Source organism: Miniopterus natalensis, chromosome 1 (assembly GCF_054644295.1).
Source record: "Miniopterus natalensis isolate mMinNat1 chromosome 1, mMinNat1.hap1, whole genome shotgun sequence".
In the NCBI taxonomy this organism is placed as follows: domain Eukaryota; kingdom Metazoa; phylum Chordata; class Mammalia; order Chiroptera; family Miniopteridae; genus Miniopterus; species Miniopterus natalensis.
In genome coordinates this window covers 157,069,877-157,085,976 of record NC_142081.1, presented here as the reverse complement: position 1 = coordinate 157,085,976, position 16,100 = coordinate 157,069,877, and the positions used below count along the sequence as shown (strand labels likewise).

The following is a 16,100-nucleotide window of genomic DNA, read 5'->3' as shown; positions in this document are numbered from 1 at the left end:
CATGTTAGTGGCCCATAGCATATTATTATCTAAACTCCTGATTATTTATAAGGAAAGATGACTATCCAGAGACTTGAGGCATGTAAGCATGCAAGGCGCTGATACCTCTAACTTACGTGAATTACTAGAGCACTGTCTACTCGAGTCTCACCTCCAGTGATATTGCTCATGAAATACAGTGTGATATGTTAGATAAATATTTTTCTATCTATATAATTTTAAAATAACAAAATAATTTTGGGAAGCACGGGGCTTGGTGCTCGTGGAAGCATGTGGGACTTGTTTTACTGCACTCCTGGGAAGGGATGTGTTGAGCGAGATGGAAGGACTGAGCAGGAAAGGGGCAGATTGGGCGGGTGGGAACAATTGCTATGCACTGGCAAAGAGATGCTAGGGGCACAACTCCCCACGAGACACTGCTGCAGCCTCACTTTGTGCCGCAGTGCTACTTCATCAGTTACTCCTATTTAGTATCGGTCTTTATACACAGGATTGTATGTTGAGTGGTATCTTCTGAAACAATTTAAAAGGTGATTTGTAAACATATACTCCTGCTTATGATTCAGTCAGTAGGAGATGAGAATTGGGGTTAAGTGTTTGGCTCTAAGCATATAAGGGACATTTGGGTAGAAGAGGGAAAGGGTCACTATCTTGGTTAGCACTATTATTTCCTTTTACTTCCCAATTAACCTTCTGCTGAAATTCCTACCCTCCACTGTGTTAATATATCTTCAGTATGAATATTGGAGAGTATTACTGTGTTGTATTCAAATAAGTTAAATAAGTAAATATCTATGCATGTATTCTTATGATATGAATCACCCTGTAGTATTAGTTATTTGTTGCTACATAATAAGTTATTGTAAAAGTTAGTGGTTTAAAACAATGATAAACATCTCACACACTTTCTTTGGATCAGGAATTTAGGAGTGGCATAGCTGTATGGTTATGTCCAGGAAAGGGTCTCTCATGAGGTTATAGTTAAGATGTTGGCTGTGGCTGCAGCCACTTGAAGGTTTAATTGGTACTGGAGGATCCGTCAGTAAGATGGCTTACTCATGGCTTTGGGTAGGAGGCCTTAGTTCTCTGCTGTAAGTATTCTCCTTAGCAAAGCCAAAGACTGTTTTGAACAGGGAATCATCTATTCTGGTTTCTCCCAGAATGAGTGTTCCATAGAAAGGATAAGAAGGAACCTCCAGTGCCTTTTATGGTGTTTTAGTCTCAGACGTCACACACTGGCATTTTTCTGCCATATTGCATTTGTTAGAATCCTAGCCCACATTCAAGGGCAGTGAATTTGGTTCTACCCTTAGAAGGGTAGAGTGTCAGAGAACTTGTAGACATATTTTAACACCTGTTTAAGATCCCTCCCCCTGGCTCCCCACCCCACTGAGTTGTAGTCTACCAAGAAGAATCCGTTAATTCATCCCAGGAACAGAAAGAAGATTCAGGTAGGGAATAAGAACTTTCTGAAAGGTCATTGACAGGCAGGATGGCAATGCCCTTTTTTTTTTTTTTTTTTTTTTTTTAATATATCTTTATTTATTTCAGAGAGAGGAAAGGAGAGGGGGAGAGAGAGATAGAAACATCAATGATGAGAGAGTCATTGATCAGCTGCCTCCTGCACGCCCCCGACTAGGGATTGAGCCTGCAACCCGGGCATGTGCCCTGAACGGGAATTGAACCCCGATCGCCTGGATCCTAGGTCAATGCTCAACCGCTGAGCCACGCCCTGCCAGGTGCCCATTTTTCTTAGAGTTTTGAAAGCCTTTGAAGATAGTTTTGAAGTTAGAGATGACTGTGTCGTATGGAGGCAGACTTACTTGGTGGTTGATGCATTTCCAGCGTGAGTTCTAAACTGAATTATATGTATTATCTTCTTGCTGGGCAATTACTATGTTTATTTTCTTCTAGCTTTCAACACTTTTTTTAAACATTTCATTCTTGGGTCAGCTATACTGAGGGGGCTTGGACTAGGGGACAAATGAGCAACTTTTGCTCTCTCTTCCCCTTTAAGATCTGTGTGGTGGCAATGGCAGTGAGCTCTCAAGAGGCTGGTGAATTTAAGAGGGGATGTTAAGATTTGCAAAACTGAGATACTTCTTCAGAAGCACATAGAGCCCTGGCTGGTGTGGCTCAGTTGGTTGGAGTGTTGTCCTGTACACTGAAAGGTTGTAGGTTTGAATCCCAGTCAGGGCACATACCTAGGTTGCAGGTTCCATCCCCAGTCAGTGCAGGTACAAAGGCAACCAACTGATCCATATTTCTCACATCAATGTCGTGTCCCCCCCCCCCCCCCCCCCCGTTCCTCTCTAAAATAAAACCTATCCTCGGGTAGGGATTAAAAAAAATAAAAAAGCAGCACATAGAGATTGTTCCTCCATTACCAATGTTAGCACATCTGGATCTGAATTAGAAATGAACTTGACAACTGTTTTGCATTGCCTCATTCCTGTGCTGTATTTACAGGCTGGGTTGAAGGGAGAGGCTCCCAGGGATTCTTAGGTTAAGACAACTTTAGACTCTCATCTTCTCTTAAAGGCCAAGAGGCCTATTAGATAACTTTCATAGAGCCAGTGGTCCCAGGTTCTGGACTATAGATACTTTAAATACCATGAAAGATTTATTATATAGAAAATAACCTTCATCTAGTTTTAGCTAATTCATAAAGCAATTCTAGCAGTTAATTATTTGTTGGTAGCTATATAGAGAATGCCTTTGTCAAAAGGAAAGCTATTGTGATTTCTCACAATAAGGACATAAGATTACCTCACTCAATAGTGATTTTAGAGTGATAACTGTTTGATATGGCTACTGATTTTTGATTTTAAGGCTTGTTCAGTATGATAGTAATAGTTAATATTTATTGGGTGCTTACTATTATTTTTTTAGCAGACACTGTTCTCTTTGCTTTTTGTGTATTAAATCATTTAATCTTTTCAGTAATCCTATGAGGTAGATACTGTTACTCCTGTTTTATAGATGAGGAGGCTGAGACATAGAGAGGTTAAGGTACTTGCCCAAGGGTACACAGCTAGTAACCTTTACAGAGCCTGTTCAAACCCCAGGTGGTCTTTCTTTTAATCCATGCCCTTTTCTGCCATCTTCATCGTAATACAACAGTCTGCTTTTCTAAGCATTTATAAAGTAGGGCATTAAAAAAGTTCAATTCTAATGTGTGTTTTTCTTCTCTTAATTATTATTCTAGGTCAGTTGCTGATAAAGAAGCAGTTGCAAATATTCTAAATCAGAAGAACATCAATAACCCACCTGATATGTCAGGGTGGAATCCTTTTGGAGAGGATAATTTCTCCAAGTTAACAGAAGAAGAACTGTTGGACAGAGAATTTGACCTTCTAAGATCAAGTAAGGGACACTTGAAGGCTTATTTTGCTTCACAGTAAAATAACAGCTCAGAAATTATTCAGCAAGGCCAAAGACTGTTTGAAGGGGGTAAATAGAAAATTCTTTTTGTGCATTTGAGGGCAAAAATCAGGCCATCTTCTTTTACGCATATGATCAAATTATGTTGTGTGCATTAGAACGCAATTGCTTGATAGTAGCTGTTAAATCCAAGATTGCTGATAATATGCTGATTCCTAACGCTTAAAATATATTGCATATCTTCAAATTTTAAGTTCAGAATATTTCCAAAAGATGGAAAATTAATGTTCAAATAAAAAGGGAGACATTAGTATCTTGCCTTAATAATAATCATTTTGCAGCTCTCTTTTTTTGCACACTCAATTGAAGATATTGTGGGTCTGAGATGCCCTTTGAAAGTGCCTGAAAGAAAACATGGGCTACTACATTATGTTAATGTTTTGTGATGTCCTTTTAATGAGTGATGACATAAAAGGGCTGCTTTGTTGTCCTGATATGGCAAAAGTGAAATAAATTCTTATCCACTTTAAATCACATATCTCAATGTTTTTACTTGGAATCATTGCCTTTTCTTAAACTACCTAAAATATATGTTAAAGCCTCGCCGTACATATTTTAGAATAGTTCCATTTCGGACAAGGGACCTGTGGAGTGTTTTGAGGAAGTTACCGAATAGGAACAAAAAGTTTACTTCCGGAGTATGTAGATAATTTTCAGGTTTCTAAAGCTGCATGTGCGTGTGTGCAGGCACATGCGTGGGCGCACACATCCAAGTATGTTTACCCATTTTTGCATGTGAAAGGATCTTAAGGGTCCCTAGTTCTAGTTGCTATTTTATTTTAGGTAACCGGACTTAGGAGAACATTTATTAGATGAAATGCTTTGTTCCAAATTGGTATATTTTATGTAAAATTTTAAATGCCCTGAATTAATGTAAGAATAGTTGTTTGGGATTTGAATTTGTATTTTACATATTGGTTATATGATTATCAAAAATTAAATTGATGATCTAGTGCAGATATAAAATGAATTCTGAGCCTTTATAAGAGTTTGTTAACTTGGGTGAAACCAATCTTATATTTTTTTATTAAAATTTTTTTTTAAACCGTAACTTTTTATTTGACATTTTTCGTATAAGTTATGTTGAGTGACCCCAAAAGCAAGGTTTGGAAAAGGAAACAAAGTATTTCTTTTTGGGGGTTGGCAGGGAGACACAGGGGATAACCAGGTCATTATAATTTATAAGATTATTTTTACAGCAATAAGAAAAATTAAAAAAACTTATTTTAATGTGTTCTGACCATGATAGTAATCAGTGGTTTGCTACATCAGTATTTTCTCCCTTTTTGGTAAACTCCCTTTTAGAAAATCAATTTATGGAATGAGTAAAGTGTTCACATCATTTTGACCATATAAAAATGTATTAAAGCTTCCTAGAATTTGTAATGACACCCGTTTTATTTGCTTAATATAGGCAAGAATGGCATATAAATATTCATTTATACAGAACTTCATAAAAATTGATTTAGCATGGAAAATTCTTAACCAGCTATTTGCTTTCAATCTTCAAGGTCAGATAACACATGTAGTTTATGCATGTGGTTGTGCACACATATGTATGACAAACTAGAGTTCAGACTTCACTGCAGTGGTAATTATGGAAAGATGTTCAGTTCTAAGTGAAAGTGCAGGAGGAACTTTATGTGGATGTCAGACTTGGAGCAACTCATCCATTTAGAAAACTGCCTGGGTAGTCCCTGAGTTATGGAAATCATGGTCACAGGCTGATGTGCCATTTAACTAGGTTGTAATCTCGGTGAAGTCACTTAACTGCTGTCTCACTTCCTCTTTTAAAAGCTGAGTATAAGATGCTTTACCTCAGAGGGTTCTCAAGAAAATTAAATGGAATAAGGTCTTTAAAGGGTAGATACTCAGTGAACTGCCACTTCCCCTTTTCTCAGCTTCTGTATAAGTCTTTAGGCTCCAGCTTTTGAAGTTATTGCCCTTTAACCAGCATTTGAAAATTATATTTATCAGGTTTCTCAGCTTGCAATTAAAAAACCAAATTATGAGGGACTTGGTGAGCAAATACAACAGCAAGAGTGACAGGTAACAGCAAAGAAGGAGATACAGAAACATGTCTGTTTTTCTCCTAATAATTGATAGTCATAATAATGGGGTTCAAGAAAGGTGAAATGTCTTTAATAAAGTTTATAAAGAAATCCAGAATGTATAGAACATAATTTAGAAAGTCTTCCTCCAAAAGTTGCACTTAACTATAGTATTCAGTCATCTCTAGCACCTCTTTCATTCATAAGCAGTAAGGTATTGAATATTTGATCTGGTTGATAGATCAGGTTTAAATTACACTAATGGACTAAAGACCTCTTCCAGAAACTTAAGAGTTTTGGTAGAAAACTCACAGCATAATGAAAGTTCATTGTTGGTCATCAATGGTTGGTTCCTCTGTCTCTAGCCACTTTCCCAAAATGAATAAATAAATTATTGATGCATTTGAAATATCAGATTCATCTTTTTTTTTCTCAGGCAGTTATTTATCACCAACTTTCAGAGTCCTTTCTAAAATAATTTAGATTTGGTTTATGAAATGCTTTCTAGTGAGAAACTGAATACCTTTATGTGTCATCCTTAAAGATATAACCATTGCCCATGTAGTGATTGTTCACAATAATGCGTTCCTATTTCACGTTTTATTTTTAAAATGGTGCATGGTTATTTATTAAAAGAAAAAAAAAGAAAATGATATGGTGTCTGGGAAATACTTACTTGTATTATCCAGAAGATAATTTAAAAATCATATATTTTGAGATACTAAAATTCCAAAATATTAATAATTGTAACCCAAACTGTTTTTTAGTGATCTTTAAAAAAACAGTTGGCAAAAGGATTTAACATAAAACCAGATTCTTCCTGCTTTTGCTTTTAGTGTAACTGAATATTATTTATGCTTCAAAATTTTCTTTATCTGTTCCTATTTAAGACCAAAACAATAAGTCTAAGTGAAGCATTATTAATAAAGTTGGTCTTAGTGACATTTTTAAAAATTTAAGTCTATATTTTTCATTGTCTTTTGTGCCAAAATATCCAGATTAATATGTAAACTTTAGTAATCTAATTGTCATAATATTTAATACATTAAACATTAATTAGAAAACAGGCGTTTGCTTTGGGAAAATGTTTAACTTGCATGTGTTCAAATAGTTGTGTAGCTCTACATGTTAATTAAAAATAATACTTAATGGAATGGATTATTTTTTGGTGGTGGTGGATTTATTATATTTTTGTTTAAAATTCCATCAAAACTAAAAGGAAGACTTAGAAGAAACTAAAGACTGGCTGTTTTGCAAATTCTACTGAATGTGTTTTTTTCTTTCCTATGAAGTCACAGAATAAAATATATATAAACACCTACATATACAGTTAGTTTGTCTTAAAACATTAACTCTCATCATTTTAAGCCAATTCAGACCTATTACAGTTCCTTCAGAGCAGAATAACTGAGAAATTTTTATGTACTTTAAGAACAGTTTCAAAAGTATGAGACGAAGACTATACTTTTGAACCTACTATTTATTACCTTTTTCGCTGTTCAAGCATATAAGCTACTGAATTAACATTTTAGAGTAATTTTTTCTGATGATAGATATTATGGAATATACTTTGATTCTAGGTTTTTAAAATCCCGTATTTTTGCCATCTGTATCAATTTAAGTTCTTGAACAGATACTGCCTTTATTCACCAACACAATTCTTTTGGGAAGGCAGGAAGAGGTAAGTTTCTTATATTGGACAAATCAAACAAAAGTTTCGCTCTAATGTAAAGAAAACAATTTATTTGAAAATTGAACTTAAATACATCTTAGGGGTGACTATATATTTGAAGAGTAACTCTACATACCATTTCATTAGTTTTTATTTATAGAATAATTGATCGTTTAAAATATTAATATGTGTTTTTATTTTGTATTTTGTGCCCTGGGACCTAGATTATCATGTGACCTTTGAAAATCTAAATGACTTTTAAAAAATCTTCTGTGGAAAAATTGATTCTATGTTTTGTGGAACGATAAGAGCATGATTGATTTTCTAGTGAGTTTATCCTGATACCTGGTTTGAAATAATTGGATAAATGAACTTTGCATTGACAGTGTCTCCATATTTTTAATTTTGAGGACCGCCTATATAAAAAGTATTAGTTTACTCCTACGTAATAATGTTTGTACTCTTATCATAGCTACATAGTGCTATTTTTACATTTATCATGATTTCACCCACCAGTGTGTGAGGATTTAAAGGACCTTAGTGTTAACTTTGCATTTTTATATTCTGAGAACCATTGGTACAGTAGTTTATAAACCTGGAGATTATGTTAAAATGTAGATTCCCTACCTAGATATTCTGGTTCGTTAGATCTTTGGTAGGTCCCAGATAACTACATTTTACACAGGCATCCTGGCATTTATGATTGATGCTGATGGTTAGGAAGGAGGTTTGGTCCTGATTTAGACCTAAGTTTCTGTGTACTCTGTCTTGATTTTCAAGAATGAGGGCTCTTGGATATTGATGTGCTGTGGCTATCATTCTGAGACCGTCTGTCCATTTTTCCTTCCCCATCCTGCTTTCCTTTGTCCTCACTCTTGTGCACCAGAATTTGGGAAATGAACTGATGGCGTGTTCTAGGACACTGATACAGTCTCTGGTTTTAAAGTTATTCTATAAAGGTACTTGGGGCCTGATAACGTGGGTAACCACAGGTACTCTCTATGGCTCAGTGATTCTTAGGCCTCTCCTGTGGTTTGGATATGGCTTCCTACCACAATAAATTAAAGACCCTTGGTTATGTAAAGTTTTCTCCAGTCTTATTTTTTCAGAAATATGCTATGAAACTAACTTTTCTCCCTTTTTTTAATGTTCAGTTTTTAAAATTATTTATTTTTTTATTAAATTTATTGGGGTGACATTGGTTAATAAAATTATATCGGTTTCAAGTGTGGATTTCTGTGATACGTGATCTGTATATTGTATTGACTTTGGGTGGTGGGCACACAATACACAGACTTCTCTTTAGTGTTGAACAACAAAATATTTTTTAAAAAAACTTTCTTCATAGTTCAGTCAGCATTTGTTATTGATTTCCTGAATCAACTATACAGTTAATATCTTGAAAAAGAACACCTAAAATAAAATGTCATTTTATTTATTTGTTTAACACACACACACACACACACACACACACACACACACTCTTTATTGATTTCAGAGAGAGAAACATCAATGATGAGAGAGTCATTGATCGGCTGCCTGCTGAACGCCCCATACTGAGGATCAAGCCTGAAACCTGGGCATGTTCCCTGACTGGGAATTGAACCATGACCTCCTGGTTCATAGGTCAGCGCTCAACCACTAAGCCATGCCGGCTAGGCTAAAATAAACTTTTATTGTTACCCATTGCAGTATTGGATTTGAAAAACAGCTCTTAAGTTTTGGAAGTTTTGTTTGTGCATAAATGATGAGGTATGTTTCCTTAACAAAATATTTATTAGTGCTTCAACAAAATTTTAAGTAAAAATTGAAGCGACCTGAAGTTTCTTACAGAATTTGCAGAGTTAGTTATAGCTATAAAAGCTAGTAATTGTATCCATTATCATAAAGATATTTAAAGAATTAGTTGTTCATAGCAGTGGTCAAGTATATTCAGGATAATGTAGACTCTAGGGTTTTGCCTTCTCAGGGATGTGCTCCCTGGACCAGCATTACCGCATCATCTGGGAGCCTGTTGAAGTACAGAATCTCAGGACCTTTCCCAGAACCACCCAATCAGTATCTTCGTTAATTCCTTTTACCCTGCACTACATTTTTCTCTGTAGGTTTGTCTTTAACATACTGTATATGTATTTCTCATTTGCTTATTGCATTTTTCTTTGGTTTGGTGTTGCATGCCCATTGCCTAGAGCAGCGCCTATATCTAAATAATACAGATGCTGAAATATTGTTGGATGAGTAAACTGTGTCATTAAGATGTTTAATTTAGTAGAGAGATGCTTATATCTTTGTACCTGTTTGTATGTGAATGGTTTAATAACTGCAAATAATATGAGAAATGAATAAAAAAAGAGTGAATTACTTTTTATTGCTGAGAAATAGGATTTACTTATTTAATGAATGAGAGACCATTTGCAATATTTTTTCCAAATGTATTTATGGAGAAAGTCTGCCAAATATGTCTGAGTTTAGTAAACTGGGTTTAAGTGCAGGTCCAGTATGTTAAAAGTTGAAGACAACTGGTATTTAAAGAAACCAAACCAAGTTTTTAGGTTAATTGCACTTAGTGAAATCTAGCCCAGAGATTACATTGTTAAGCTTGCCTTTATAGCCACAGATATGTATCAAACTCAGGACTAGCCCCAATACTTACAAAAATGAACTCTGAATGTAATATTTTTAAAAATGCTGTCCCTTTAATTTTCACTTTTATTTATACTGTAAACCACTTTAAAACATTTTTAAAGACCGTTTTGTTTTTATTTTATTTTTTGTTTTGTTTCGTCTTATTTTTGCAGACAGGCTCGAGGAGAGAGCATCCTCAGATAAGAATGTAGACCCACTCCCTGCTCCACATAACCATCCTCCAGAAGATCCTTTTGGTTCTGTTCCTTTCATTTCTCACTCAGGCAAGTTACATGTCTAACATCATCACTGTCATTAAAGAAATACACACAAGAACAAGCTTAAGAACAAAAAACCATATTAATATAAAGCCAAAGTAAGAATCAGGTGTTAGTTTATAGAAAATATAAAATTATTTTAAACTTCAACCATCTTGGTCTTTCTAATGTCGTGATTTCCCTGGGGTTATTCACTTGTGCTTTTGCCAACATAGAAAAATGTGGATTCACATAATAGAACCATAACTAACTCTTTTTTTTCACCTTTATTATTGGATACTGTTGGGGGAAAAAATCCATGTGTGAAAATATCTCTTGTTTATATTAAAAGTACATTAAAAGGTATTTTTATGCTTAGCTTTTGCTTAAAAAGCCTGTTTTTCTACTTTATACATGCTCTCGTAGCTGCATTTTAAAAATACTAATTTTATATTTGTCACAATCATTAAATGATCTACTCTTTTGTTCTTAAATCCTTACTTTGATTTCAGTCCAGAATTTAAATATTATTCACTATTTAAAAACATTTGTACTAATATTTTCAAAGTAATTACCCAGTTAACAGTCTTGAGGATATCACTTTGGCATAAGTGGATTTTTGTTTATGTTTGGTTATAATGGAAAAAATGAGTTTAAACTTGGAAAAGAGAAATATATTGCAAGAAATCATGGTTTGGTAGAAGTGAAAGGTTTTGTTTAACGCATTAGTGGGCAGAGGTAGGTTTACAGTTGTTCGTATGGAAAGAGACATGCAGGTTATAATTATTGCAGTAGTTTTATTAACTCACGTACTCACAACTGTAAAGCTACTTTTGCCCACCCCTGTACATTCAGGGTAACTGTCAGCCATGTTCTTCGGTTCTGTTCTTTTATTTCTCACTCAGGCAAGTTACATATGTAACATCATCACTACCATTTAAAAAAATGTATACACGAGTAAATAACAACCAAAAAAACTTATGAATGTAAAGCCAAAATAAGAAATAGGTGAGCCAACACCTGTGTGTTAGGCGATAGCATTCTGAAGGCACTTTATCTCCAAAGCTAACCTAAGCAGTGTTGGTTCTGGTTTCTACTTGGATAGATCACCTGTGCCCTAGATTTTTTGTTTTTAAATAAAGAAGTGTTCAGGATTTTTTATGGATACTTCAAAGCAATGTTACAGCTTTTCAACATTGAAACTTGGTTATGCAGAAACTATAGCATAGTAATAGAGAGTGTTTCTGCATAGTGTCATGGTCCATGGTTTACTTTTTGCCACTTATTGACAAGAGTCCATATTCTTGTCATTTTCTACTTGTTTTCTTCTAATTATCTTTCTCATGAGTGAGCTGACATCATTAACTGGTCAAGACAGTTTATTATGTCTATTTAATCTTCATAGATGTGCTCCCTCACATTCTCAAATGTTATTGCTTAAAAAAAAATTACAGTATCTCTAATTGATCTTTATAAGTTGTAAGACAGAGTACTCAGTGACTTGAGATACCGATATATTTGTGGCAGGAAGTTGTTTCAGTATTAGCTTTATTTTCATACTCTAGAAGGAGATGTACAGTAGTTTTCAGGTTTGCACGTATCTATGCAACTTTTCTGTTCTTCAAGAGCTTCTGAAAGAACCCTGGGAAAATGACTAGTAGAATCAGGAACTGGTGTGAGTCTCAATGATCTGTCTTTTCCCTGGGCACCCTTATTTTGGAGTTGGCCTAGGATTTTTGTAGCCAGAACTATGCTTACAGATTTGAGCTTTATTTAATCTGCTGTTAGATTTTCTCTTTTTACTGTCGATATTTAACTTCTCTATTAGATTTTAAGCTTATTGCAAGTTGGAAATACGAATTGTCTGTCTTTGAATCCTTTCCAGTAGTCAGCCTAGTAACTGCCTAGTAATATTCAGTGGATGTATGAAAAATTATGCCTATCCCTAAAAATTTATACTCTTTAGTGTTAGGACAGTGACCTTGAAAAATGCCCTTTGATATAAGTGCTACCCTTCCAAAATCTTTTTTAGATTTAGTTTGAGCATAAACATGCTCTCTCTCCAGAGAGAGAAGAAAAGACAATCACACTTGGGTGTACTAGCATTGTTCATTTATATTTATAAGATCCAAAACACATAATTAATATAAAAAATCTAAAATAACCTAAAAATCTAAAAAAAACCCCCAAAATAACTGACCTGTTCATTTTCAAGCTTAGAATTACTTTGTTACATATAATTTTTCAGTAAAAATAAAGTATTTGGGGCATTCATTTTCCACTAATAGTAAAATAATTGAATCTGCTGAAACAAAAAACAACTTTTCTATAAACTTTGGAAAGAAATTGGAAAAAGAAAAAAGAATTGGGGGAAAAAAAGAGAAAAAATTTTCTATCTAATGAAAATATACACTACCTATCACTGTCAGCACCTGTATATTTGTTGGACTAGGACAGAAGGCAAGAAACTGATACCAAGTGTGTGTATGTACATAGTACAGGGTGTTATGTATATGTGATAAGCCAACTTACTTGAGAATGAATGTTGACAATTACTGAACATAATTTTAGGTAACCCATATAGTGAATGCTGCTTTAGAATACAATGCGACTGTGAGGCAGAATGCTATAGGATTGAGCAAGTTGAAGTCTATTGGTAAAGTGCATTTCGTAAGAAAGCCACCGTCCTAAGTCTAGTGTTCCCTATGCACTGGTTTTATTAGGAATTGTGCTTTTAATTTTGAAAGAAAAAAATTGTTAAAGCTTTTAATCTTAACTTTGAAATTGTAATGGATTAGTTTTTACTTTGTTTTTCTTCACTTTCCCATAATTAAAAAAAATTATATTAAAATTAAATTTTAAAAACTAAAATGTTACGTACTTTAAAAAGTCAGATTTAACAAGGTTTTTAATGAAAAAAATTGCTTCTTTGCCTCCTGCCTCCCTCTCCCCTTTCCCTGTTCAGACTCCCTAAAGGTAATTTTTCACTTCCTGTGTTTTAGTATGTCGTGCTTATTCTATTTCTTGCCTTTTGTCAATTATAGATAGTGTCTGTGGACTTCTTATCACAGAAAATGAAGGTTTAGGTTACAGTTAGCTCTCTCACATACATACGCGTCTTTTCCCTCCATCCTTCTTGTGCAGTTTTGACACAATTGTTGGGTGTCAGTGTTAACTATGTACAGTTTTTGCGTATGTAAATATTTGTCACCATTGAGGTTTGGCATACTGTGATTACACTTCCTTTCTTCTATAAGGTTTTATTTTTCCTGGTTAATTATAATTATGTTTATAAAAACGACTTTTTGTTCCCTTCGTTTTTTATGTATCCTGTCATTGATTCATCTTTTAGAAATGTAAATTTCTTCCCAATTAAAGGTGGCTATCATTTTCTTTTACTGGGTTACATGTTTCATGGAGCTCTGCAGCCTGAAGTGTAAATTTCTTCCCAATTAAAGGTGGCTCTCATTTTCACTTTTACTTGGTTACATCTTTTTTCATGGAGCTCTGTAGTCCGAATTGGTTGCTTTCTGTGCCTGCCACACATTTATCACTTTATCGCACTGGTATTTTACCCACTAGTAGTCCTGAGAATTCTTGATCTCCTCTTTCTCTTTCTTGGTTTGTTAGCAGAGCAACTCCTCTAGTAGTTTCTTAAAAAAGTATGCATGGGAGGAAAAGCTTTTTGTTTTTTAAAAATTTATCTTTATTGTTGAAAGTATTACAAGTGTCCCATTTCCCCCCCCAATTGACCCCCTCCACCTCGCTCCCACCCCCTCTCCAGGCCTTTACCCCGTTATTGTCTGTGTCCATGGGTTATGCATATAACTTTTTGGTTAATCTCTTCCCACCCTCCACCCCCCTTCCTTCTCTCTGAAATATGATTGTCTGTTGCATGTGTCAATGTCTCTGGATCTATTTAGTCAGATTCTTTGGTTCATTAGCTTCTTCTTAAAGAATACCCTTCAACATTTCCTGTAGTGCTGGTCTGGTGGTGGTGAACTCCTTTAGCTTTTCCTTGTCTGAGGAGCTCTTTATCCGACCTTCAATTCTAAATGGTAGCTTTGCTGGGTAGAGTAATCTTGGTTGTAAGTTCCTGTTTTTCATCACTTTGAATATTTCTTGCCACTCCCTTCTGGCCTGCAAGGTTTCTATTGAGAAATCAGCTGACAGTTGTATGGGTGCTCCCTTGTAGGTGACTAATTGCTTTTCTCTTGCTGCTTTTAAGATTCTCTCTTTGTCTTTAACCTTTGGCATTTTAATTATGATGTGTCTTGCTGCGAGCCTCTTTGGGCTGGTTTTGTTTGGCACTCTGTGCTTCCTGGACGGTAAGTCTATTTCCTTCACCAGGCAGGGGAATTTTCTGTCATTATTTTTTCAAATAGGTTTTCAATTTCTTGTCCTTCTGGCACCCCCATAATGCAAATGTTGGGATGCTTGAAGTTGTCCTAGAGGCTCCTTATACTGTCTTCATATTTCCGGATTCTTTTTTCTTTTTGCTGTTCTAGTTGGGTGTTTTTTGTTTCCTCATATTCCAAATTGCTGATTTGATTCTCAGCGTCCTCTGCTCTACTGTTGATTCCCTGTAAATTATTCATTTCAGTTTGTGTAGCTTTCATTTCTGATTGGTACTTTATGATGTTATCGATTGTCTCACTTGTTTTCTTAATAGTCTTACTGATATCCTTGAGCATCCTTATAACCATAATTCTGAACTCTGTATCTGTTAGCTTGCTTGGATCTATTTCATTTAGTTCCTCTTCTAGAGATTTCTTCTGCTCTTTCCTTTGTGACATGTTTCTTTGCCTCCACATTTTGGCTGCTTCCAGGTGTTTGTTTCTATGTATTAGGTAGAGCTGCTATTGTCTCCTGGAATCTGTAGAGTGGCTTTGTGTAGTAGGTGTCCTGTAGGGCCCAGTGGCTCAGCCTCCCCAGTCACCTGAGCTGGGCCTTCCAGGTGCTCTCCTGTGTGGGCTGTGTGCACTGTCCTGTTGTAGTTGAGCCTTGGTTGCTGTTGGCGTCCCTGGAAGGATCTGACCCCCAGGCCAATCAGCTATGAGGACCAGCTGCAACTACGGCCAGAGAGCTACTGTGCTGGAGACACCTCTGTGGAGCAGGATTTACTTCAGTGGAGCTTTGGTGTTCACCAAGTATGCCCTTGAGTGTGTCACTCGTGGACCTGGTACGGTTGTAATCCAGCTTGGTCGAGTCTGACCACCAGATGCACTGTCTCTGGGGCCTCCCAGGAGGTGCAAAGTCAGCCTGTGCCAGTGCCTTGCCCAGGGCCACCCAGCATGAGCTACACAGCAAACCGTAGTTGGCTGCTCCTTGTGCTGGGCTTGGAGGTGTCCAGGGGAGGCCAAGCTATGAGCCAATGCAGCTGCCGCTAGTGCCAGGCCTGGGGCCGCTTATCAAGCTGCATGGGGCCTGCTGCTGCTTGTTTGAGAGATTTTAGGAAAGTCCTAAGCATGAGGCTCGAGAGGCCACTCGCACAGAAAAGCCCCTGGAAATGGCCTGGATGAGCTGCAGGTGGGGAGGGGCGGGGCCTCCGGGAATCACGGGGCGGGGCCAAAGGTGGGAGTCAGGTGCTGGCGACTCAAACATGGCGCCTGCCTGCCGGCTGTGTGCGGGGAGGACTCGCCACAGGAGCCATGGCCTCCGCCAGCCCTTCTGCCTGGAGGAAGCCGCCCCTCCAGCTCTCGCCCAGATCTCAGGCAGGTTAGTTCCTCCCCGAGTGTCCCGGGTCCTTTCAGGCTGCTGCCCGGCGCTGGGCTCAGAGGGAGCGTCCGGGTGAGTCCGTGCCGGGCCCTTCAGAGGAGCTGCTGGGGCTCCCGCAGCCTCCGCGACCCTCAGGGACAGTCCCCGCTGGGTTCACAGCCAGCCCCCAAGGTGTGGGGACTTCTCCTCTGGGCCCTGGAGCCCTGGGCTGGGGCCTGACGTGGGGCTGGGACCCCTCGCTCCTCCGGGAAACCCCCGCCGCCGAGATGCCCTGCCAGGTTTACCCCGCGGCACCGGGTGTGGGCCCCGGGCTGAGTCTCTGGATTCAGCCCA

General features: G+C 37.1%; 1 protein-coding gene across 1 annotated transcript in view; it reads left to right on the top strand.

The window, feature by feature from the left end:
* BMP2K (BMP2 inducible kinase) overlaps nt 1–16,100 on the top strand; it is a 111,857-nt gene that overhangs the window by 81,569 nt on the left and 14,188 nt on the right. The window contains 2 exon segments of the mRNA XM_087826769.1: nt 3,209–3,366; nt 9,966–10,076. Of these exon segments, the coding sequence (XP_087682895.1) occupies nt 3,209–3,366; nt 9,966–10,076 (269 nt within the window).